Source organism: Sorex fumeus, unplaced genomic scaffold (genome assembly GCF_029834395.1).
Source record: "Sorex fumeus unplaced genomic scaffold, SorFum_2.1 ptg000171l, whole genome shotgun sequence".
NCBI classification, from domain to species: Eukaryota; Metazoa; Chordata; class Mammalia; order Eulipotyphla; family Soricidae; genus Sorex; species Sorex fumeus.
This window is the reverse complement of record NW_026606228.1, coordinates 7,977,809-8,001,210: the sequence shown is the minus strand read 5'-3', so window position 1 is coordinate 8,001,210 and position 23,402 is coordinate 7,977,809. Positions and strand designations below refer to the sequence as shown.

At 43.0% G+C, this 23,402-nt stretch overlaps 1 protein-coding gene across 1 annotated transcript; it reads left to right on the top strand.

Annotated features, from left to right (window-relative positions):
- Positions 1–1,407: 1,407 nt before the first annotated feature.
- Positions 1,408–22,476, top strand: LOC130017041 (RNA-binding motif protein, X-linked 2-like). Its single transcript, XM_056107756.1, has 6 exons — positions 1,408–1,505; positions 7,237–7,355; positions 10,501–10,552; positions 18,467–18,596; positions 20,042–20,219; positions 22,233–22,476. Exons 1-6 carry the CDS (start codon positions 1,408–1,410, stop codon positions 22,316–22,318), a joined length of 663 nt encoding a protein of 220 aa, XP_055963731.1. The 3' UTR covers positions 22,319–22,476.
- Positions 22,477–23,402: the final 926 nt, after the last annotated feature.

Here is a 23,402-nt window from a genome sequence, read left to right as displayed (position 1 = left end):
CTTTCCACTGTCCTAGGGTGGTACTTTGTTTCCTTACACCTCACATAGGTGAGACTGACCGATGAGCCCTTTGTTCTTTCTGATTCTCTTCACTTATCAGAAGTCCATCCAATCCCATGCAATTTACAGCATTTTCTCTTCTGGATTTGGATCAATTCCACTCCGGTCCAGCACACAATCTGCTCAGGGCTTACTCTTGGCTCTGCACTCAGGCAACTATACGGATGCCAGGGATCATACCTGGTCGACCACATAGAAGGAAAGCATCTTACCTGATGCACAATTGCCCCAGCCCTAGAAGTACTTAAGTATAAGTTAGTAACCTCAAAATTCTAGTGGGTCTAACCAATCCTGTGAAGCCTCTCCAGAAGAAGCTAACTTCTTGACTTCCGAGTTGTTTTCTTGCTAGAATCTGACACATATATATTTATCAGGTAAATAGTATATTCCAGGCAAGTGAAAATCAGGGTAATGCAAGTGAAAACTGCAAGAAGCTTATCAATTGGTATCTGCCACAAGGGTATTACCAAAATACCAAACACTTATCTCTTGGCATCTCTCAGCAAAATATGAAACATCAAATGCTGAGACAGAGTACTGGGATGCCAGGGATAAAACCAATTGGCTACATGCAAGGCAAGCAAACATATAAGAAATCTTTCCCACTGAAAAAAACATTTAACTCAACCATATCGAAGTCACTCTGAAGATAAACATTTCAAATGTAAAGCAGGTAGCAAAACGTTCACAAGCAAGTCATGCAGAATTCAGTAATATCAAATTCATATAGTATGAAATCCTAATGGTGTAAAGCATGTAGGAAATCTCTCCCACTAGTATCATATCTAATTCAACAATATGGAAGTCACTCTGATGAAAAACCTTATCAATGTAAAGCAGGTAGTAAAACTCTCCCTCGAAAGTCATGTAGAATTCAATAATATAAACTTCATCACTGTCACTGTCCTCCCGTTGTTCGACTATTTGTTCCAGCAGGCCTAGTAACATTGTGAGATTGTTTACTGTGTTTGGCATATCGAATATGTCACGGGTAGCTTGCCATGCTTTGCTGTGAGGGCGAGATACTCTAGGTAACTTGCCGGGCTCTCCGAGAGGGGTTGAGCAATCGAACTCAAGTTGGCCATTTTTGCTGCGTGCAAGGCAAACGCCTGAACTGTTGTGCTATCGAAATCAGAGGGGATGTAAAGTATGTAGGAAATTTTTCCTATGAAACAAATCAAATTCAACAACATCGAAGTCACTCTGAAGACAAATCTTTCAAATATAAAGCAGGTAGCAAAACTTTCATGCAGAGTTCAGCAATATCAAATTCATACAGTATGAAATCCTAGGGATGTAAAGTATGTCGGAAATCTTTCCCACTAGAATCATATCTAATTCAACAATATGGAACTCACTCTGATGGAAAACCTTATAAATGTAATGCAGGTAGTAGAACTTTCTAACAACAGTCATGTAGAACTCAACAATATCACATTCACACGGTAAGAAATCTGAGGGGTGTATCGCATGTAGTAAATATTTCCCACTGAAATCATATCTAACTCACCAATATCGAAGTTGGACAGGTGAGAATCCATTCTCACTAAAGTCACATCTACGTCCACAATCAGGAACAAACCCCATGAATGTTCAAGGAGGAGGTAGGAAAATCCTCTCACAAAAATCATATCTATTTCAATTAAAATAAAAAACCAAAAAGGGAGACGTTGGAATCCCCCAGCCCTCAAGGCAGGCTTCCAAACATGGAACAACCCTCCTGGTCTTCTTTCTACTGTTCTTGTGTGGTACTTTGTTGCCTTACACCTCACATTGGTGAGATTGCCTAATGAACCCTTTGTTCTTTCTGTGTCTCTCGACTTGCCAGAACTCCATCCAATCACATCCAAGTTACAGCATTTTCTCTTTTGGACTTGGAGCAATCCTACCCCGGCCTAGCACCCCACAGTGCTCTGGGCTTACTCTTGGCTCTGCACTCAGGCAACTATACGAATGCCAGGGATCAAACCAGGCTGACCACATACAAGGTAAGCATCTTACCTGCTGCACAATCGTTCTAGCCCTAGAAATATTAAGTATAAGAGTCAAAAACCTAGTGGGTCTTACCGAATCAAATCAAGCCTCTCCAGATGAAGCCAACTCCTTGTCTTCTGAGTATTTTAATAGCTAGAATCTTACAGACATGTATATCCTAGGTAAGGAACCTATCGGGAAAATGCAGGTCAAAACCACAAGGAGCTTGGTATTTATCAGCAAGGTATCTGTTACCAAGAATATTGAAGTGACAGGGATCTAACCTGGTGGCCACATGCAAGGCAAGGAAACATCTTACACTGCTGTAATATGGTCCCAACCTTAACAGTATTTACGTTTACATTACTTACCTCAATACGTATAAGTGACTACCTCAATTATCTGTTGGGTCTTACCAAACACATCAAGCCTTTCCAGATGAAACTTACACCAATTCTTTAGAGTTGGTTCCTTTCTAGAATCTGACAGACACATACATAGAAAAAATTGTATATCCTAGGCAAGGAAGATTCAAATGACAATTTCCTATATCAGGAAAATGCAAATCAAATAAATAATAAGTTTATCGGTAATCAACTCTATTAACAAAATAACAAACAACAAATGCTAAATGAGATCTATTCCTGGGAGATGACTCAGAAAGCTGCAGGATGGCATCCTTTGAGGAAGGCCCATTGTCGATCTCTGGAACCATATCGACTTGTCTCGCACATATAATGCTCTGTCTGCCCTCATGAGGCCATTCTGAACGAAGTTCTATATTGATCCCCAGTCTCACTAAAATTGTATCCAAATCAACAATATGGAATTCATACAGGTTACAAACCCTATGAAGGAATGCAGGAAATCTAACTCACTAAAATGATATCAAATTCAGCAATACAGAATTCAAACAGGTGAGAAATCCTATGGATTGTAAAGAATGTAAGAGGACATTCTCAATCAAATATGTTCACACTCACATGAAGAATTCATGCGGGAGAGAAATCTGTTGAAGGAAAAAATTCATTTGCAAAAAAGTTGTCCCGAGTCACTGTAAATCTCAAGCAGGAAATAAACCTTATAAATGTAAAGAATGGATGAAAACTTTTTACTGGAAATCAGACCTTCAAGGCTGCAGCAATACTACAGCGGGTAGGGAGTTTGCCTTGCACGCAGCTGACCGAGGTTTGATTCCTAGTATCCCAATATGGTCCCCTGAGCACCGCCAGGGGCGATTCCTGAGTACAGAGCCAAGAGTAACCCTTGTGCATTGCCGGGTATGACCCAGAAAGAAAAAATAAAAGAATATAGGACAAGAGTTTCTGTGAAATTAAACTTCACTGAACATGAAGAGATCTGACAAAGGAGATAAAGCCTCTGAGCATGGAATGTACATAAAGATTCAACGTGAAATCAAATTTCACTGAACATGAAAAGTATTCACAAAGGAAAAAAATCCAATGACTGTACACAATATATATATCGGAGGGATGGGGGCCTGCTTAGGGACTGCCCAAACCCTGCAAAACCTTCACCATGCCATTGGCAGGACCTCATTGCCTTGGTATGAAGCCTCTCCTGCAAATTAACTTACTGAATATTCAGGTATACTTGTCCTTGTGATTGAAATTCCAAGGCTTTCTCAGAGTCAGTATGGGCTACCTGTGCTCCCCTTCCTGTACTTCTAGAAGCCCAGGTACTCAGGCCTATGATTCACCTCTGCCACATGTAAGCTCATCTACTTAGAGTACTCTACTCTACTTTATGAACCCTTGAAACAGACTCATAAATAGATCTCAAAAGAGGACAACCAACCGCCAATAATCCTCCGGACACCCAAGCATGCCTGAGACATCAGGGTCACCTGAAGGATGGGAGGCCAGCTCGGGGAACTCCCAAACACAACCCCAGTAGCGCCTTGCTCCCATTCTGGGAGAACATCAAATAGCATTTGCAAGATCTTAAAGGGAACTTCAACACCCAGAACCTCCAGAAAAAAGAATTTTCCAGGGGAAAAAATGACCAGAGCCAAGACTGCTCTGTGAGAGTTTCAATTACTGAGCCCCCTTTGCGGTGCCCACACAGACTCTGAGAGCTTCCTTCTTAGAGGCCTCCCAGGACCGTCTGACCCTGATGGATGTTTGTCCGGTGACCATGAACAGGCAGGCAGATACTTGCGCAAAACTGGACTTATCTATAGATATCCCCAGGTTGCAGCTGCTGCCATAAGACCCTTTAATGTACAGATGTTTACCTTGAATGCTATGTAAAGTTCTTGTTGCTGACCTTACCATGTATGATTATATTGCTTCTGCTTGTGACTGGGCCGCTCCGGATCCTATATAACAGCCTGTAGCACTCAATAAAGTCTTTCCCTTTTCCTCTCTGTTTCTACACTGCACTCTGTCTCGTGTCTTCTGTTCATTCGGTCGGTCCCTCCTTGCACCTACGGATCCTAGGGCCACATCTGCGGGCCGGAGGATTGGTCTGGAGGGCCCCCCTGCACATGTACTAATTTCCTTCTGCCCCTATATAATCACTGCTTACCATGAATAAAGTTGTATACTGACCACCAGACGTTAGTCTGTGTCTTTTGACCATCCGTCGATAGTCTAATTTGCCTACCAGCTCCATACACCAGGTAACCGTACAGCCTGACAGTTCACCTGTGTTCAACCCAGGTCCACCATGTGCAAGGCTCACACCCTATCCACTTAACTTTTGCTCCAAAGAAGCCTTGTTTTAATACTTATCATCATGATTTCCTAAGATATCTCCTGAAATATGCTGCAGTGCTTCCCAGTGCCAGAGATTAGTAAACACCATAGGCACACCGCCAGAGCATTTTGTGGAGCAGAAGTCCCATTTATTCTCAGTATATTTTTACAAGTTTCTGGAAAACAATCTCTTGGGAATTTCCAGACTACTGTTCTGGTCTTTAGTTTTTCAAACCTTAACAAATTTAACATGGACCAAAAACAGACGGCCGCTCCCCAGAGAACATAGAGTGGAGGGTGAGCAAAATAGGGTAAGGGGCTTAAGGGATGCACTTTCCTTTCAAACGACACCATTATAGAGAATCCCTATTAACCGTGCAGCTCAATTCTCCCCTGTAGGCACTATGATCCTCCCCAAAGTATTCTACAGATGTTCTGTAGTGTTCATTAAAACTCCATGATTCTTCAGAGACCCAGAACAAAGTTTAAGGACATCTGTTAAGGGACCTACAGAACAAATTCTGAATACACAGTAAGTGTTCTAAGGAAAGAGAACATGCAAGAACATGCAAGTGTCCATCTCCTGACACTGAACAGGACAAAACCCAGAGCAATTAAAAGAGTGTGGCCCTTAACTGTAAACATCTAGTCAGAAACAACCAATCTGGTGAAGATAGCTTTTAAAAAAATTTATATTAGTGACAAACCATGAGGTACAGTTGTAGACAAAGATAGCTTTGACAGGGAAGAAAGGGTAACCCCAGCTGGTTCTGTCAGAGCTCACAGGCAGTGGGGATGGCACAAAAGTGAATCGAAAGACTCACTCTCAACGTGCAAAACTCAAAATGGGGAAATAGATCAGATCCCTGCCACACCAAGGAAAGATGACAGCCTTAGAGATTCAACCACTAATAGCCAGGTATATAAACACGGACAAGTACTTGAGAGGAAATTCTGAAGATGTGCTTGTAAAGTGGCAGTCAAAAAACCCATGACTTTTGTATAAATAAATAATGAAATAAAAGAGGGAGAAATTGAAAAAATAATCCAAGTACCCAGTAGCTTAACAAAAGAGAAATCCCAATACAAGGAAAGCTACGAAACATTATTTAAATGAAGGATGCCAGGGTTAAGAAACACATTCCTTGCTTATAAATCAGGACGACAAATACTGTCAAAATGGAAATACTCTCCAAAGCACTATAAAATTTAATGCAATCCCAAAACATATCAGTTAAACATCCATGAAATTCATTTGGAAAACTCCCCCCAAGTAGTCAAAGCAACCCTAGGGGAAAAACATGGGAAGCATCACATTCCAACTTCAAAGTCTACTACAAATCTGTAAAAAGGTAAAGGTAAAGACCCTCCGTTGATCGTCGATTTGCTCGAGCGGGCCCAGTAACGTCTCCATTGGAGACTTTGTTGTTACTGTGTTTGGCATATCGAATACTCTCGGTAGCTTGCCGGGCTCTCCGAGAGGGGCAGAGGAATCGAACTCGGCTCGGCCATGTTGGCCGCTTGTAAGGCGAACGCCCTACCCGCTGTGATATTGCTCCACCCACTACAAATCTGTAGTAATTAAAATCAAATGGGACTGGAATAAGGAAAAACTCTCAGATCAATTGAAAAGAATTGAAAATTCAGAGAGCTAAAAGAAAAAAAAGGAAGAGAGACCACAAATGTCCCAAAAACAATAGAAATGAGATCTGCCTATATGGCCCCAGGAGTAATTCCTGAGTGCACAAGCCAGGAGTAACCGCTGTGAAACGCTGGATGTGACCCAAAAAGTAAAAAATTTAAAAATTAAAAATAAAGGAAACTGTACAACATTTAAAAAAAGAGGAGGACGGGGATGGTGCGATCAGGGAGGGGGGGAGGGGGAGAGGAGGGTAAGAGGAGGGGGAGAGCAGAGCAAGGAGAGGCAGAGAGGAAGACCAGGTAAAGCCACGTGGACATTAAGAGCAGAGGGAGAAGAGGGGAGAGGAGAATGAGAAAGGAAATGGGGAGGGGGAAGAGAAAAAGGGAATGGGAGGGGGAGACGGAGGGGGAAAAAATCAAAACTGTCCGCGTGAGACACGTCCCGGTTCTAGTGCGCATGCGTTGCTCGCGTGAAGGCCCGACGTGCCTAATCTCTTCCGGTTTGAACGATCTCTTCCGGGGGAGCTCCAGTCCAATGGGATTGCGCGCTGAAGCCAGGCGACCGTTAAACGGCTTTTTCCGGGGGTCGTTACATGGGCATCTTGCAGCGGGAACCGGTGGAAGATGAAGTAAGCTCCGGCTGTCCTCCGTGGAGTGTGGGAGTTCGGGGCTGGAGGATTGGGATGCGGGGCGGGAGGAGCTGAGGGAAGGGGCTGGGGGAGAAGCGTCCGAGGAGGCGGGGGTTGCGAAGTCCGGACAGCGCCGAGACTCTTCCAGGGGAGCCCTAGTTGGGCGCTCTCGGTCGCCTGGCCGTTTCTTTACTCTGCGGCAACTTTCGCAGCCCGTTGACGAAAGTGAAGTTAATCAACGAGGTCAAGGAGCGAGAGGTCCAGCTGGGGGTGGCGGAGAAGGTGTCCTGGCACTCCGAGTACAAGGACAGCAGCGCCTGGATCTTCTTGGGTGAGTTCTGCCGTGGTGCGCCTCGGGTTCCCCGCCGCTGGGCTTTCCAGGGAGGGTTTCAGCCTTCCACCTCTCTTCTCCCTGGCTCTCGCGCCGCCCCCCCCCCCCCACCCCCTCCTCGTTTAGGTGACACCCAGCGATGGTCAGGCGTCACTCCGGGCTCTGCATTCAGCAGTTCCTTCTGGCGGTGCTCACAGAACCTATGGGATGGTCCAGGGATGGTGCCAGGGATCGAACCTGGGTCAGCCTCATGCAAGACGATTGCCCTACCCGCTACACGAGCGCTCCAGTCCTGCTGGCATGTATTTCTGCTTCTTATCTTGGGGGCCACACCGGGCAGTTCTCCTGGGTTTCTCCTGGCTCAATGCACGGTGTCTGGGGAATATATGGTATGCCAGAGATGGGACCCACGATTTTGGCCACGGTCACGGCAAGCGCCGTACCCACGGTACTATTTCTCCGGCACCCTTATTTCTGTTCTTTTTCCAGGTTTTCATTTTTTCCCTCCTTTTCACACCCCCCATTCCCTCTTTCTCTTCCCACTCCCCCTTTCCTTTCTCATCCCCTCTCCTCTTTTCTCCCCTCCCCTTCATGTCCACTTCCCACTCCCCTGTCCTCCTCTCCGCCTCTCCTTGCTCTCCTCTCCCCCTCCCCGTGCTCTCCGAGTCTTCTTTCCACTCCCCCTGCTCTCCCCATCCCCTTTCCTCCTCTTTTTTTAACGTTGTACAGTTTTCTTTATTTTTAATTTTTTTAATTTTTCGGTCACACTCGGCCTTGCACATGTGTCACTCCTGGCTTCTGCACTCAGGAATTACTCCTGGGGCCATATAAGATGCTGGGAATCAAACCGGGTTGGCCACGTGCAAGGCGTTTGCCCTACCTGTGCTATCGCTCAAGTCCCTGTCCTCCTCTTACCCTTCTCATCCTCTAGTAATCCTCTCCCTTGTTCCTTTTTCCCTTCCCCTTCTCCCCATCATCCTCTTTCCCTCTCCTCTTCCCCTTCTCTCCCCTCCTCCTCTTCCCCTTCCCTTCCCCGATTTTCTCTCTCCCACTTGCCTTTCCCATGCCTCTCTTCCCCCCACTTCTTCCCTCTCCCCTTATTCCTCCACCTTCCCCTTTTTTGCCTTCCTCCACCCCTCCCACCTCTCCCCCTTTTCTCTTCCCCATGCCCTCCCTCTTTTCTTTTTCCTTACTTTCCTCTTCCCTTTCCCCTTCCCCCCTTTGCCCTTCTCTGTTCCACCTCTTCCCCCTCTTTCCTTTCTCCTCCCCTACCCCTTACTCCTCTCTTCTCCTTCCCCCTGTTCCTCTTCAGTTTCCCCCTCCTCTCCTTGCTTTGTCTGGGACACATTCCTGGCTGCTTTGAACAATGTCATGAATCGTACTAATAAACGCGTTTATAGAGGTTGGACATGTTTGCATGAGGATTTGCTTTGGTAAAATGCCTAAAAGTTTTCTTTATAATCCTTAGTCTGTGTGAGGTAGGGTTAGTATTTGCATATTCAAATTGATTTTGGGGGGCAAGGAGATAGTGGGTTAGGAGCGTAGATTATTAAACTAGGTCTGATGTCCCGCAGCACTAAAAACCCTGCTCTCTGCTTCAACAGGTGTAGCCTTGGTGGCCCCAGAGCACTGCCAGGTGGCACTGGAGGTTCCCCAATCTGCAGTGTCAGTGCAGCACCACATCCTTGGGCCCTTCCAGTGAGTTGTTTGACCCAATATCCATGGAATGGTCCCTGGGTTCTGTTTGTAAGGCCCCTTGCAGACATTTGATTTTGAAGGTAGCTATGGTAGATAATGAGCAGATGACTTGAACAATTTTTTTTTGTATTTTGGGCACAGTGCTGCTCAGACTTACTGCTGGTTCTATGCTCAGGGCTTCTTTCTAGTGGGGCTTGGGGAACCATCTGTGGTGCAGGAAATTGAACCTGAGCAAGCTGCATACAATACAAACGCTCTAATTGCTCTAGTATGCTCAGGTCAACTTTATTTATTTGCATATAAACACATACATATATATGTATGTGTACACACATATGTATACACACATATGTATGCATATACAATCATATCTATACACACAAATTTTGGTTTTGGGGCCACACCCGCTGTGCTCAGGAGTTACTCCTGGTTCTACATTCAGAGATCACTCTGGGCTTGGGGGAGTCATATTGGTTACTGAGGATCAATGTTGGGGTAAGGCTAGCATCTGCTATATTCTCCTTTACATGCTGATAATGTATTTTAAGAAATATTTGTCATGTTGGAAACTAACTCCTTTGTCTACAAAGTTTTGCTTGTGAAGGCCAGCAAGAATATTCGGGTACGGCCTTGAAACTTGCTGACCTTAGTTGCATACCACTTAACCACTTGCCATTTATGGTCCCCTGAGTACCTCTAGGAGTGATCCTATCGCATAGCTGGATTTCGCAACATAATTGAAACAAAACATTTTAAAACCTAAAAAAGAAATTGGGGGTTTGAGGAAAGATTATTTTGCTCCATTACTGGTTTTCTTTGTTGTTGTTGTTTTTGTATTTTTATTTTATTGAATCATCATGAGATAGTTACAAGCTTTCATGTTTGGGTTACAATCACACAATGATCAAACACCCATCCCTTCACCACTGCACATTACCAACCACCAATATCCCTGGTATACCCCACCTTTCCTACCCTCCCCCTGCCTCCATGACAGACAATATTCCCCATGGTCACGGTCACGGTCCTACCGTTGTTCACTGATTTGCTCGAGTGGGCCCAGTAACGTCTCCATGTGAGACTTGTTGTTACTGTGTTTGGCATATCGAATACATCACGGGTAGCTTGCCAGGCTCTGCTGTGCGGGCAAGATTCTCTCGGTAGCTTGCCGGGCTCTACGAGAGGGGCGGAGGAAATGAACTCGGGTCGGCCATGTTGGCTGCGTGCAAGGCAAACACCCTACCACTGTGCTATTGCTCCACATTACTGGTTTTCTTGACCTTTCCATGTTCAAACTTAAAACTTTTTCTATACTTCTGGTGTACTGCATTCTATCAGATGGTGAGTTCAGATCCTCTTTTTTGGTAACCTCAAGGCTAGGCCTAGATCTGGTGCATAGTGCATGCTAGGTCAATGTTTGAACTGAAGTGTGATTTTTCTCTTGTAGGAAGACTTCTTTGTGAACTGACTAAAGGGGATGTTATCTGTGTCTTCTACCAGTAAGTCCGCTTTCATTTTATGCTTCATGGATTATAGGTATCATTTTCTTCCACGATGATAAAATTTGTTTCCTTACATATTGTAGACTGACTGGCATTTCTCCAGAGGGAGAGCTCAATTCAAGTTTTTGCTTTAGTTTTACCCAGGACATAGATCTAGAGCTCTCCCAGTGTGGAAAACCCAGCAACTCGTCTTGAGGCTTCTGCTCTGCTTCTTTTCCTTTTCTACTTCTTTTTTTTATGCACTGCGGGGAATCCTTCCTGACTCTGCTTAGGAATCACTCTTCTTTTTTCTTTCTGGATCACACCCGGCAATGCATAAGGGTTATTTGTGACTCATACACTCAGGAATTACTCCTGGCGGTGCGTGGGTGACCGTATGGGATGCTGGGAATTGAAACGGGTTGGTCGCATGCAAGGCAAACGCCCTACCTGTTGTGGTATCACTCCAGCTCCAGAAATCACTCTCGGTAGTGCTTGGAGGTTCGCCCATGGTGTGTGGTGCTGGGGATTGAACTCCCAACAGCTGTATGCAAGGGAAGGCCTGTATTCCCTATATTTTCTCTATGGCTGTTTCCTTGATCTTTCATTGAGACTTTTTAAACCTGGTCCTGCGGTAGAGCCGATTAAAAGACTCCTAGAAAGCTACAGTTCCCTTACAGAGTTACTTTTTGACCCCCTACAAACTAAGGATAACAGCCCTTCTCTGCCCGCACCTGTGTGACACTCTTCACTTAGGGCAAAGTTTACAGGATTTAGGAGAAAAAGCAAACGGTTTAGGTAGTACTTTGCTTTCTTTGTTTACAGATAAGTGTGAGGTTACTGAGCCGACCAGATCTCCTGTGGCTGGACAGCTTAGGGGACAGTAGGTTCTGGCTCAGGGGATGCGTACCATAGAGGTTAGTGGGCGATGGGAAAGAAACTTGGCAATGTTTATGAGAAGTGAACCATGGGTATAGGTTTTGGGCACCCCACTCAGGCTGAGAGCTCTGGCAGGAGTAGAGGTGTCTTCCTCCTAGCTTTTGGGTGTTGGGGAAATTCACAGTAGGTACAGCCCAGGATTATGTCATTTCTTCATGGTATCTGTTCCTGGTCTAGTCTCTCATCTAGGGCTGCATCCTTGCATATCACTTGCCTGCAGACTGGTCTATGGATCCATTGATCTAGATGTTTCTATCTTGTTTCTTTTGAGTGATGGTCAGCTAGTATGTATATTCTAGTTCTTGCTCCACCGTGCTCTTAATGAAGACCTTTTGCCATTGTTAATAATGCCGTTGAAAAATATTTTTGATTTAGATCATTTGTCTAGGATTTGGTTCGAACAGAGTGGTTGACTATGTGGAGTTACTGTGAGGGACTTTGGAGGGTATGGAACTAACTGTCTTTGAAATTTCGGAAAAGTGTTTTATCTGGAGACTGAAAGCTAAGGACAACAAACAAACATTGGCAAATTCACTACAGAGTTTTGTTTTTTATTATCAGAGAATTACATTAGTAATTACAACTTGTGAAAAAAATGGTATTGAAAAGAATATAGGAAGGAGGACCAGAGAGTACAGTGGTTAGGGAAGCAGGAAAACACAATGGTAGAATTGTCTTTTAATTGTTGGCAATGTTTCCAGTAGTTTGCTGTTGTAAATTAAACCATAATATACATTTTAGTATGCAGCTCTTCTTTGTGCAATTATTGGATTAATGTTGCCAGTTTTCTCTTTACTGATTTAAATTTTTTTTTTAGTTTTGAGGCTGCACCAGTCTCTGTTTAAGTATCATTTCTGAAGAGCTCAAGGGACCATATGAGGTGATCAAAGATGGATTGGTTTTGTGCAAGGTAAGCAGCCTGGCTGCTGTCCTCTCTCTCCAGTCCCTCTTTGCTAACTTTTAAATATTACTTTAAGATGTATTTATATTATTATCAGATTGCTCACCATAAAGGTCTTCCAGATTTTGCCTCACTAGAATGTCCCTTTTTTCTTTATTCTAATCAGCAGAGATTTGTTATTTAAAAATATATTTGCCATTGACTTTCTTAAATTTATTTTATTAAAGACTTATGTTTTCCAAAGTCATTTGCAGTTGAGTTTTAGACATGTATTTCAAAACTTATCCTACTACTGGTGTTCTCTTATTCCCTCCCCAGCACAACCCCCAAACCCCCACACCATTGCCCCGCCTGTCAACTTGGCAAGAACATTACAAAGTTTCAGTGGTTACAGCTTAGATATAATGGGCTATTTTGGGGTCACACCCAGCAATGCTCAGGGGTTACTCCTGGCTTTGCACTCAGGTATTAGTCCTGGTGGTGCCCTGGGGACCATCTGGGATGTTGGGGATTGAACCCGGGTCGGCCGCGTGCAAGGCAAACGCCCCACCTGCTGCGGTATTGTTCAGGCCTCTAGATCCCATTTCTTTTCAGTTGTTCTATGTACTTGCTTACTCTTTTACTTTGCTTTTAAGTTCACCATCAGTGACATTAAACATCTTTTTCATAGATCAACAGGTCTATGAAATTCCCTTTAGTATGTTATGTACTTTGCCTATTTTTTTCTAGTGGTGTGTTCCTCATTTTCATAGTGATTTTACAAGGCTCCTTGATAGACTATGCATATTAGTTTTGTTATATCATTTTATCATGACACTGTCACTGTCGCTGTCACGGTCACTGTCCTCCCCTTGTCATCGATTTGCTCGAGTCAGCCCAGGAACGTCTCCAGTGGGACATTTGTTACTGTGTTTGGCATATCGAATATGTCCCGGGTAACTTGCCAGGCTTTGCCGGTTTTATCATGTATTTATTGATGTTTAAAATGTGATATATTAGGCTGGACAGAATACATAGATTAAGGTCCTTCCCTTGCATACCATTTTTAACTATAATAGTGGCTCAAATTTGGGCACTGGAGCGATAGCACAGTGGTAGGGCGTTTACCTTGCACGCAGCCAACATGGCCAACCCGAGTTCGATTCATCAGCACCTCTTGGAGAGCCCGGCAAGCTACCGAGAGTATCTCGCCCGCACAGCAGAGCCTGGCAAGCTCCCTGTGACGTATTCGATATGCCAAACACAGTAACAACAAAGTCTCCGATGGAGACGTTACTGGGCCCGCTCGAGCAATATGATTTCTTGAACACAGCCAGCAGTTGTCACTGAACTCTCCTGGGTTTCCTTCTCCAATTTGATGTGTGCTAGAACTGTGCCATCATTCTTTTTTGATGAGGAGTTTTCAATTTGAGACCTAGAAAGGCCTTTTTAACTGGTTCCTCTACTGTTTCTTTGATTTTTATCTTGAAATACTGCTTATATTCATGTTCATGTATTTTATGCTTTTATTTCAAAACTAATACAGAAAAATTATAAAATGTAAGGAATGCCACTGTATCCCCTTAGCCAAGTCCCTGAATATTACTATTGTAACTAATTGTTATTACTATTTATACCTGTTTGACGGTTTCTGATTTTACTAAATTATCAGAGAGTCCTTTGTAAGACATGATTTGTGTGTTTGGACCATACCTGGCGATGCTCAGGAATTACTCCTGGCTGTGCACTCAGGAATTACTCGTGGTGGTGCTTGGGGTAGCATATGGGATGCTGGGGATTGAACCTCAGTCACAAGGCAAGTGCCTTTGTACTGCTATCCAGCCCAGTACCAAAATCCTTCTGTTTGTTTTTCCAAAAAAATATGCCATCAGGAAATTAACTCTGATACAGAGCTATTATCAAACCTTTCTGTTTTATTCATTTTCACCCCGTCTCAAAAAGCCCTCTTTTTGTTTCTGGGCCATATCCAGTGGTGCTTAGGGGCTACTCCCAGTACATTACTTGGGGTCGTTCTCACTGGTGCTCAGGGGACCATGTGGTGCTGGTAATCAAACCTGGATCTCCAGCATGCAATGCAGTTGTACCAACCCTTTGAGTCGTCTCCCCAGCTTGCTGATAATCTCTTTATTGTAGGAGAAAATTGCTTTCTGGTCCTTGATCTGTCCTGTAAATTATAAAAGTCTCTTAGTCTTTTTAATTTTGCAGAAAGTTTTAGGGTTAATATGCTTGTCTTGAATGTGGCTGACCCTTTTTTAATCCCCAGCACCACAGATGTTCCCCTGAGTGCCTAGATTGAGCCCTGAACATAGAAGAAGCCTAGGAGTAACCCTCCAAGCACCAGTAGGTATTTATTACAGGATACAACACATTTTAGGGAGTTCATTTTTTAAAAGTTTGTGTTGAGTATTGATAACAGGGTCTCACATGTACTGTAATGCTGAGCCACCTTCCTGGCTCCTATAAATTTTAGTGCATAGAATTTTGTAATCATCACCTGAATTAGATTGAATATCAGTTCCATTACCCTCAAACTTCCTTCATGTTGTACCATTTGTAGTCTTTCCTTTGATTTTATTTCTCTATTTTTCTTTGAGTCTGGGCACTCCCAGCTGTGCTCAGGGTTTACTCCTGGCTCTGTACTCCATGATTACTCCTGGTAGGCTCCGGGGACCATATGTGGTTTTTGTTTTCTGGTTTTGCTTTTATTTTATTGGCCATAGCCAGTGGTGCTCTGGAGTTGATATTCCTGGCTCAGTAGTCTGAAGTCATTTCCGGTAGACTCGGAACGAACTCCACCTCCCTCCCACACCGTCGTTTGATTATTTTTCGTGGGAAAGTGTATCATTCATTCATGTTTCTGGATTTGGAATCAGTTATAAGTGTTTCTACTCACCCACTGGTCTGATTTTTTTTTCTCATTTGTATGGCTTTAGTGCCATAAATTTAAATCCCTGATTGTTTTAGATTTATTTTTATGGATTTTTAAAAGATACAGATTCAATTTGTCTTTTCAAATGGCTATTTTTTGTAGCACTGTTTGTTATTTTACCCTCACAAATTGAAACATTAACCGTACCACATTTGCATACTAATTCATATATGCTTAGCTTTCTTGTTTTTTTTCTTTCATTTTATTGGTTTGTCTCTTCATGAGCACATACCAACTAGTTAATCATATGAGCTCTTCCAAGTTTTTCTCGTTCTTTTTTCTTCCTTTTTGGGTCACACCCGGCAATGCACAGGGGTTACTCCTGGATTTGCACTCAGGAATTACACCTGGCGGTGCTCAAGGGACCATGTGGATTGCTGGGAATTGAACCCGGGTTGGCCACATGCAAGGGTAATGCCCTATCTGCTGTGATATCACTCCAGCTCCATTCCTAGTTATTCTTTTTTTTCTTTTCTTTTTATTTAGTGAATCACTGTGGGAAAAGTTACAAAGCTTTCAGGTTTAAGTCTCAGTCATTCAATGATCAAACACATTCCCCTTGACCAGTACTTATTTTTCACCACCAAGAACACCAATATATGAGCCACAAGAATGTTGGAAATTGTTCACAGGAATTTAATACATTCATTATTCCAGCACCAATTCCACCACCATTACACCTTCTCACCCCCATTATTTCGGATTGTCCTACTGCAACTTAAGCCTGCCCTCAAACCAAGTACTAGATAATACATTTTGTATTACTTGTTATGAATAATGCATTAAAATGATCCAAAAATGTTTTCTTATTGGTATATGTGTGAATATTTTTGTATCTCACCCTAGAGCCATTAAGCCGAACAAGGAATATTTTTATATTTATTTAAATCTCTGTTTCTTTGGGGAGATATAAAAAGTATTACTAAAAATACAATTTATACTTTATTTTTCTTTTGGGGTCATACCTGATGGGGCTCATGGCTTATTCCTGGCTCTGTTATAGGTGACCCCTTGTGTCAGATCTCAGGGCCCATATGTCATACCAAGGAGTAGGCCAAGTCTGTCACATTTAAGGCAAGCGCTTTGACCCCTGTACTCTCTCTCCAGCCCTGATCAAGTCCATTTTCATTATTTACTTACTCTTTGTTTTGTTTTGGCCATAGTCTGCGTGCACCGGGCTTATTGCTGGCTCTGCATTCAGGAATTAGACCTGGCAGTGCTTGGGGGACCTTATATAGGGAATAGAACCCAGGTGGGATTATGTGTAAGGCATGTGCCCTATCCACTGTACTCTTTCTCCAAACCCTCAAGTTTATTTATTTCTTTATTTTTGTTTTTGGACCATACACGGCAGCAATGCTCAGGGTTTACTCCTGGCTCTGCCCTCAGAAATTTTTCCTGGCAGTGCTTAGAGGACCATTTGGGATACTGTGGATCGAATTCATGTCTGACACTTGCAAGGCAAGTACCTTCCCTACTGTACTATTGCTCTGGCCCCTGAAGTTTTTTTTTAATTTTATTTTTCTTGCTAATTATAAATGTGGCTCCTCCTCCATTATATATTTCTAACCAATCACTGTTTGAATTCAAAAAAGTGGTTTATTTGTAATTATATCCTAGTTTTAAGAAAAATTTTAATTAGGCATTGTGATTTTTAAGTAAATCTTGGACTCTTAATTAAGAGTATTTTGGGTTTTCTATAGTACAATCACATCTAATCTTCAAACAGATATGGTTTCACCTTTTATTTCTGATTTATATGTTTTCTCCTAATTGCATTGGCAGATAACAGTGCAATGTAACACTGTCCTCCCCTTGTTCATCGATTTGCTCCAGCGGGCACCAGTAACATCTCCATTGTGGGACGTGTTGTGACTGTTTTTGCCATATCAAATACGCCACGAGGAACTTGCCAGGCTCTGCCGTGCGGATGGGGTACTCTTGGTAGCTTCCCGGGCTCTCCAGGAGGGATGGAGGAATCGAACCTGGGTCGGCTGTACACGCAAGGCAGACGCCCTACTCTCTATGCTATCACTTCAGGAATTAAGTAAGTAAAAAGTTCTTGGTATCACTTGAGCTGTTTTAGTACTTTCTGTTAAAGATTCTAGATTTTGGCAGAAATCTGTGTCTGATTATGTTTATAATGTATTCATCAATTTTTATTTGTTCTTTTTGTTATTTGGCACTATCCAGTGATGCCTAGGAACTTTTCCCAGCTTGGTGCTGGAGGATTACTTCTCGTGGTACCTGGGGGAGCATTTGGTACCAGGAATTGAGCCTAGGTGTCCTACCTGCAAAGCATATACTGAACTCACCACTGAGTTTTCTGCTTCCTGTTTTCTTTTCCTGACTCTATTAAAAATATTAGTTTTTGTTTTCGTGCCTCACCTGGCAATACTCATGGCTTTGGGCTCAGGAATCATTCTTGGTGGTGCTCGGGAGAATGAATGAGATGCCGGGGATTGAACCTGGGTTGGCCGTGTGCAAGACAAGCACCTTACTAGCTATACTGTTGTCCCAGTGACACCGAGCTCTACTCAGAAATTACTCCTGGGTCTGTGCTCTGGGATGTGTCCTGGGAGTGATGGGTATGTTAATTTCCGTGGGAGGCATGAATTTTGAATCTTAAATACTATCACTATGTTTAAACCTTTTACCTTTCTTTTTAGTTGAATCACTGTGAGATAGACCCTTACAAAGCTGTTCAAGATATAGTTTCAGTCAGTGTTCCAACACCCATCTCTCCACCAGTGTACATTTCCCAGCACCAGTGTCCCCAGTTTCCCCTCCCACCACCCTTCACCCCCCACTCTCTAGACTTCCTCTGTGACAGGCACTTTTCTTCACTCACTTTTTAAATGGGACATTTCCTATTATATTAACTTTTTTGTCTTTTTTAGGGGTGTTACACCAGTGGTGCTCAGGGATCACTCCTGGTGGGTTCAAGGAATGCTATGGGGTGCTAGGGATTGAACCTGGTTGACTGCATGCAAGGCAAGAGCTCTACTCACTGTCCTGCTTTAGTTCGCTTGGTATACCTTTTTGTTGTTAACCTTCATTCATCATCTGGTTCTAGCTTTGTCTTTTATAGTCAATATTTAAGTTTTGTTTTTCATCCATTCTGAACATTTTACTTCAAATAGTGTGTTTTTTTGGTAAATAGACATGGTGAGATCGTTAACATAAATCTGGTACGGGATAAGAAGACTGGGAAATCCAAGGGATTCTGTTTCCTTTGCTATGAAGACCACCGGAGCACAATTCTGGCTGTTGACAATTTTAATGGCTTCAAGGTGACTAAAAGTATGAAGCAGGATTTGGCTGAATGTTTCTGATGTAATGGTTTGGTTTGATTTTTCCCCTGATTCACACAGGCCCAGGGACCACCAGGATGAGACAATAAAAGTTTCAGGCATGTGGGGAAATTGTTCTAGGAAGCAATAACATGGGCCTCTGCTCCAGTCAGCACTTTTTTCTTCCTCAGTATTAGCTATACCACCACCCACCCAGGGAGGCCTTTGTTTCTTACCTTTCCCACCTCACCACTGTATTTCTCCAGCCCAGGAGAGTTACTCTTAGAGAATTTGTCACTGATTGCACCAGTAATAAGTAGTTACAAGGACAGCATGGAATGGGGTTATAGATTTTCATTTTATGGATCCTATTTTCAAAGTCAGTCAAAGAAGGGATGGTTTTCAAAACATTTTTTCCCTCTTTGGTCATACGTAGCGATGCTCAGGGTTACTCCTGACTCTGCACTCAGGAATTACTCCTGGCCTTGCTGGGGAAACCATATGGGATGCTGGGGATCAAACCTGTATCGGCCACATGCAAGGCAAATGCCTTACCCTCTGTGCTATAACTCTGGCCCCTCAAAAATGTCTTTATTTATTTAGTTATTTTGGGGTTTTTTTTTATGACATCCCGGGGATGCACAGGGACTCCAGGCTCTACATTCAGGAATTAATTCTGGCCTTACTGGGGGGAGCATATGGGATGCTGGTAATCGAACCCAGGTCGGCCGCGTGCAAGGCAAACGCCCTATCCTCTGTGCTATCTCTCCAGCCACTCAAAAATGTTTTTAAGTTGGAAATAGGATAGATGATAAGAGGTAGATTAGACTTAAAGGTAAAACTAAAATCAGACCTTGTATTGGAACAATAAAAGCTAGACTTTGGGAATGTTGGGTGCCTAATGACTATAGAATTAAGTATGTATTGGAGAGTGAAGTGATCCTACAGTTGGTAGGCCTCATACCCTACTTGTGCCTTACCAGGGTTATGATCTGGACACCCTATATCATCTGAGCACATTCAGTATTGTTTCAACAACCCCCACCATCAAAAAAGAATTTTTAAGTCTATGCTTAAAAAAATGAAATGATGTTGATTAATGTGAGTGATGACTATTTTGTTTATTTAACAGCAAAAGTATCAGTGTGGGCTAGTCACAAAAATTCCCAGAGGTTTTTTTTATATCATGACATCAATACAGCACAAAAATATTTGTATGGCACACAGGGGTAAACTGACTGAAGATGCTAGTGCACTTGCCTCAGGGGCTCAGTAGCCCTAAGGCCTGCAGAGAAAATTGCTAGCTGGGAAAGAGTACTCAAACACAACAGTTGGGCAAACAGTATTGGAGATTTCCCCAGAGATAGAGTTAGCAGGAAGTTTTTGTGGGTCACTTCATTTGGTAGGAGGGCTGTCTTTGCTGATGCGTCGACTTTCTGTCTTAGTTCAAAGGACGAACTCCTCCAGTGGATCATGTGTCTAACTATAGGGCTCCTATGGACTCAGATGAATTGGATACTGTGTCCAGACTGCTTCAGAAGACGGGCTGTGGGGATTACACACCTACAAACAGTTCATCTAAGGACTCTGAAGATGACAAACCAACAAAAAAACACATAAAAGGTAAAATTTTATGACCAAAAATGATTCCAGGTGGTCTTAATTTTTTTGATGAATAAAGCTGTTTATTGAACGATAGAAAGGTAAGTTTATTTTCAAATAGGAAGTAAATGTTCATATAACCAAAACTGTTAAGAAATAGTGACATAACCAAAACACAGAGACAGTCTACAGAATGGGAAAGGATATTCGCCAAATACACATCTGATAAGGGGTTAATGTCAGGGATATACAAAGTACTGGTTGAACTCCACAAAAAGAAAACATTCAACCCCATCAAAAAATGGGGAGATGAAATGAATAGAAACTTTCACAAAGAACAAATCCGAATGGCTAAAAGGCACATGGGAAAATGCTCCACATCATTAATCATCAGGGAGATGCAGATCGAAACCACAATGAGATATCACTTCACACCACAGAGACTGGCCCATATCCACAAGAACAAAAGCAACTAGTGCTGGCACGGATGTGGTGAGAAAGGGACACTCCTTCACTGTTGGGGGAATGCCGACTGGTTCAGCCCTTTTGGAAAACAGTATGGACGATTCTCAAAAACTTAGAAATTGAGCTCCCATTTGATCCAGCAATACCACTCCTGGGAATATATCCCAGAGAGGCAAAAAAGTATAGTCGAAGTGACATCTGCACTTGTCTGTTTATTGCAGCACTCTTTACAATAGCCTGAGTGCCCGAGAACAGATGACTGGTTAAAGAAACATTGGTACATTTACACGATGGAGTACTATGTAGCTGTTAGAAAAGACGAAGTGACGAAATTTGCATACAAGTGGTACTACATGGAAAGTATCATGTTAAGCAAAATGACTCAGAAAGAAAGGGATAGACATAGATTACATTCATCTGGGGAACATAAAGTAACAAAATAGGAGACTAACACCCAAGAATGGCCGAGATTAGTACCAGGAATTTTACTCCATGGCTTGGAGGCCAACCACACATACTAGGGGAAAAGGGAGCTCAGATAAAGAAGGGAACACCAAATAAAGGTGTTGGGAGGATCCTCCCAGGGTGGGAGAAGCATGCGGAAGGTAGACTATAGACTAAACATGATTGTCACCCATTGCCTCTTTTGCAAACCACAACACCCAATAAGAGAGAGAACAAAAGGGAATACCCTGCCACAGAGGCAGGGTGGGAGGGCGGTATGGGGGGTGGGAGGGATACTGGGATCCGTGGGTATTTGATCATTGTATAATTGAAACCCAAGCACAAAAATGTGTAAGTCTGCAACTGTACCTCATGATGTCTCACTATTAACATTTTTTTATTAAAAAAATAGTGACTTAGTAAACTTAAGTTTATTTCAAGATACAAATATAGAATCACAATTTTTTTCTTTTTGGTTCATACCCGGCAATACACAGGGGTTACTCCTGGCTCTGCACTCAAGAATTACACCTGTTGTCGCTCATGTGACCATATGGGATGCTGGGAATCGAACCCAGTTCGGCAGTGTGCAAGGCAAACGCCCTACGTGCTGCGTTATTGCTCCATCCCGATACTGTTTTAATTTATCCGACTTCTCTAGAGAAACGTAAATTTAAGGAATATACTGATGGGCTTACGAACTTTCTAGAAAATCTTCTAAGACTTTTACAAAGCTCATCATTTTTAAATTGGAGGATGACGATTGGGATACTTTGACTCTTCATCTTATAAACCTTGCTGTTTTTGCTGTCTTGCCATGAATATTAATATACTATTAAAATTCAAATTATTAAACTGGATGATAATAGTACAGTGAGTGGGTTGGGTGTTTGATTTATACACAGCCAACCCAGTTTTGCACTCTTGCATACTATGTGGTCCTCCAAGCCCCACCACCCCAACTTCAAATTATTTTTGGGGGGTGGGAGTCACACCTGATGGTGCTTTGGCTTACAACTGGTTCTGCATTTGATCTAGTGTATTTAGAAAATAGGAAACTTTGGGGAGAGTTGTATGTTTTTTCGTTTCCTATTTGTTCCTCCCGTCCATTTTTTTTCTCTCCAGACAAAAAGGAAAAAAAGAAAATCAAAAGCGGGAGGTACAGCCAGATCCACCAGTCTCCTCTTCATCACCCAGAAGCAAGATGCTAAAGGAAAACAATTCCCTTGACTGTAAAAAGTTCAACAGCAAGAACTCTGAAAAGGTTCAGAAGTAAGAGTCCAGGGAGGGGCTGAAGCAGTACCACAGCTCCTCTGAGGTCAGGACAGCCTACCACTCCGGAGCAGAGGCCCAAGACAGGGAGTCAAAGAAGAAGCCAGACAGGAACACAGGTCCTTATGTAGGAGAGTTGAAACGGAAGAAAAGAATAGGCCTAGGGACAGAGATCAAAGGTCAGATACCCACTTTGGCTGGCAGGCACAAGGAACGTTCTGAATGGCATGGTCGCAGGAGTAGGAGTAGGTGTAGGCTACGAGTAGGAGCGGTGATAAATCCCACAGGTATCAAAGATTCTGGCACTCCCAGGATTGGGGATCCCCTACTTCCAGAGACTACAGGCGTCACTGAGACTGCAGCCGATTGAGTTGCTTGGTAGAATTGGAGATGAAATGGTTTTTTCTTGTGTGTGTGTGTGTGTGTATGTGTGTGTGTGTGTGTGCGCGTGCGTGCGTGCGCGTGCGTATATGTATGTAGAGTCCCATCGTGAGGTACTCATGACTTCTAGCTCTGGTTTAGGGGTCAATCATGGCAGGGCTCAGAACTATATGAGGTTCCGGGGACAGAACTTAGGGCAGCTGCCTGGAAGAGAAACAATCTGTACACCGAACTGTCTCTCTGGCCCCAGATTTGAACTATTATAAGAAGCAGTTCTTAAAAAGCAAAACCAATTATTTCTCACTTTTGAATATGTAAAATCTTCTGAAGATCAAATATTTTATTCCCTTGTATATCAATCCTTGAGAGAGATGTACTCTCTATAGTCGGATGTCCTTACTTCTTTTCGAGGGGGGGCAGGTAACACCTGGCGATACTTATGGTTTTCTCCTGGTTTTGTACTCAGTACTATTGACAGTGCTTGGGAGACCATGTTGGATGCCACGGGAATTGAACGCAGGTTACCTATTTGCAATCTAACGCCTAACCTGCTTTTTTATCTCTCCGTTGCCTGATGTTCTCAATTTTTAAGCGCAGTTTGTTGTCCTTGGGAATATATTTGGTACTAATCAGATTACATGT

Coding starts and splice junctions, on each gene's coding strand:
- LOC130017041 (XM_056107756.1), top strand. CDS start 1,408: ATGGAACTCACTCTGATGGAAAACCTTATAAATGTAATGCAGGTAGTA. Junction 1,506..7,236: donor AACAATATCACATTCACACG/GTAAGAAATCTG, acceptor CAACTTTCGCAG/CCCGTTGACGAAAGTGAAGT. Junction 18,597..20,041: donor ACAATTTTAATGGCTTCAAG/GTGACTAAAAGT, acceptor TTTCTGTCTTAG/TTCAAAGGACGAACTCCTCC.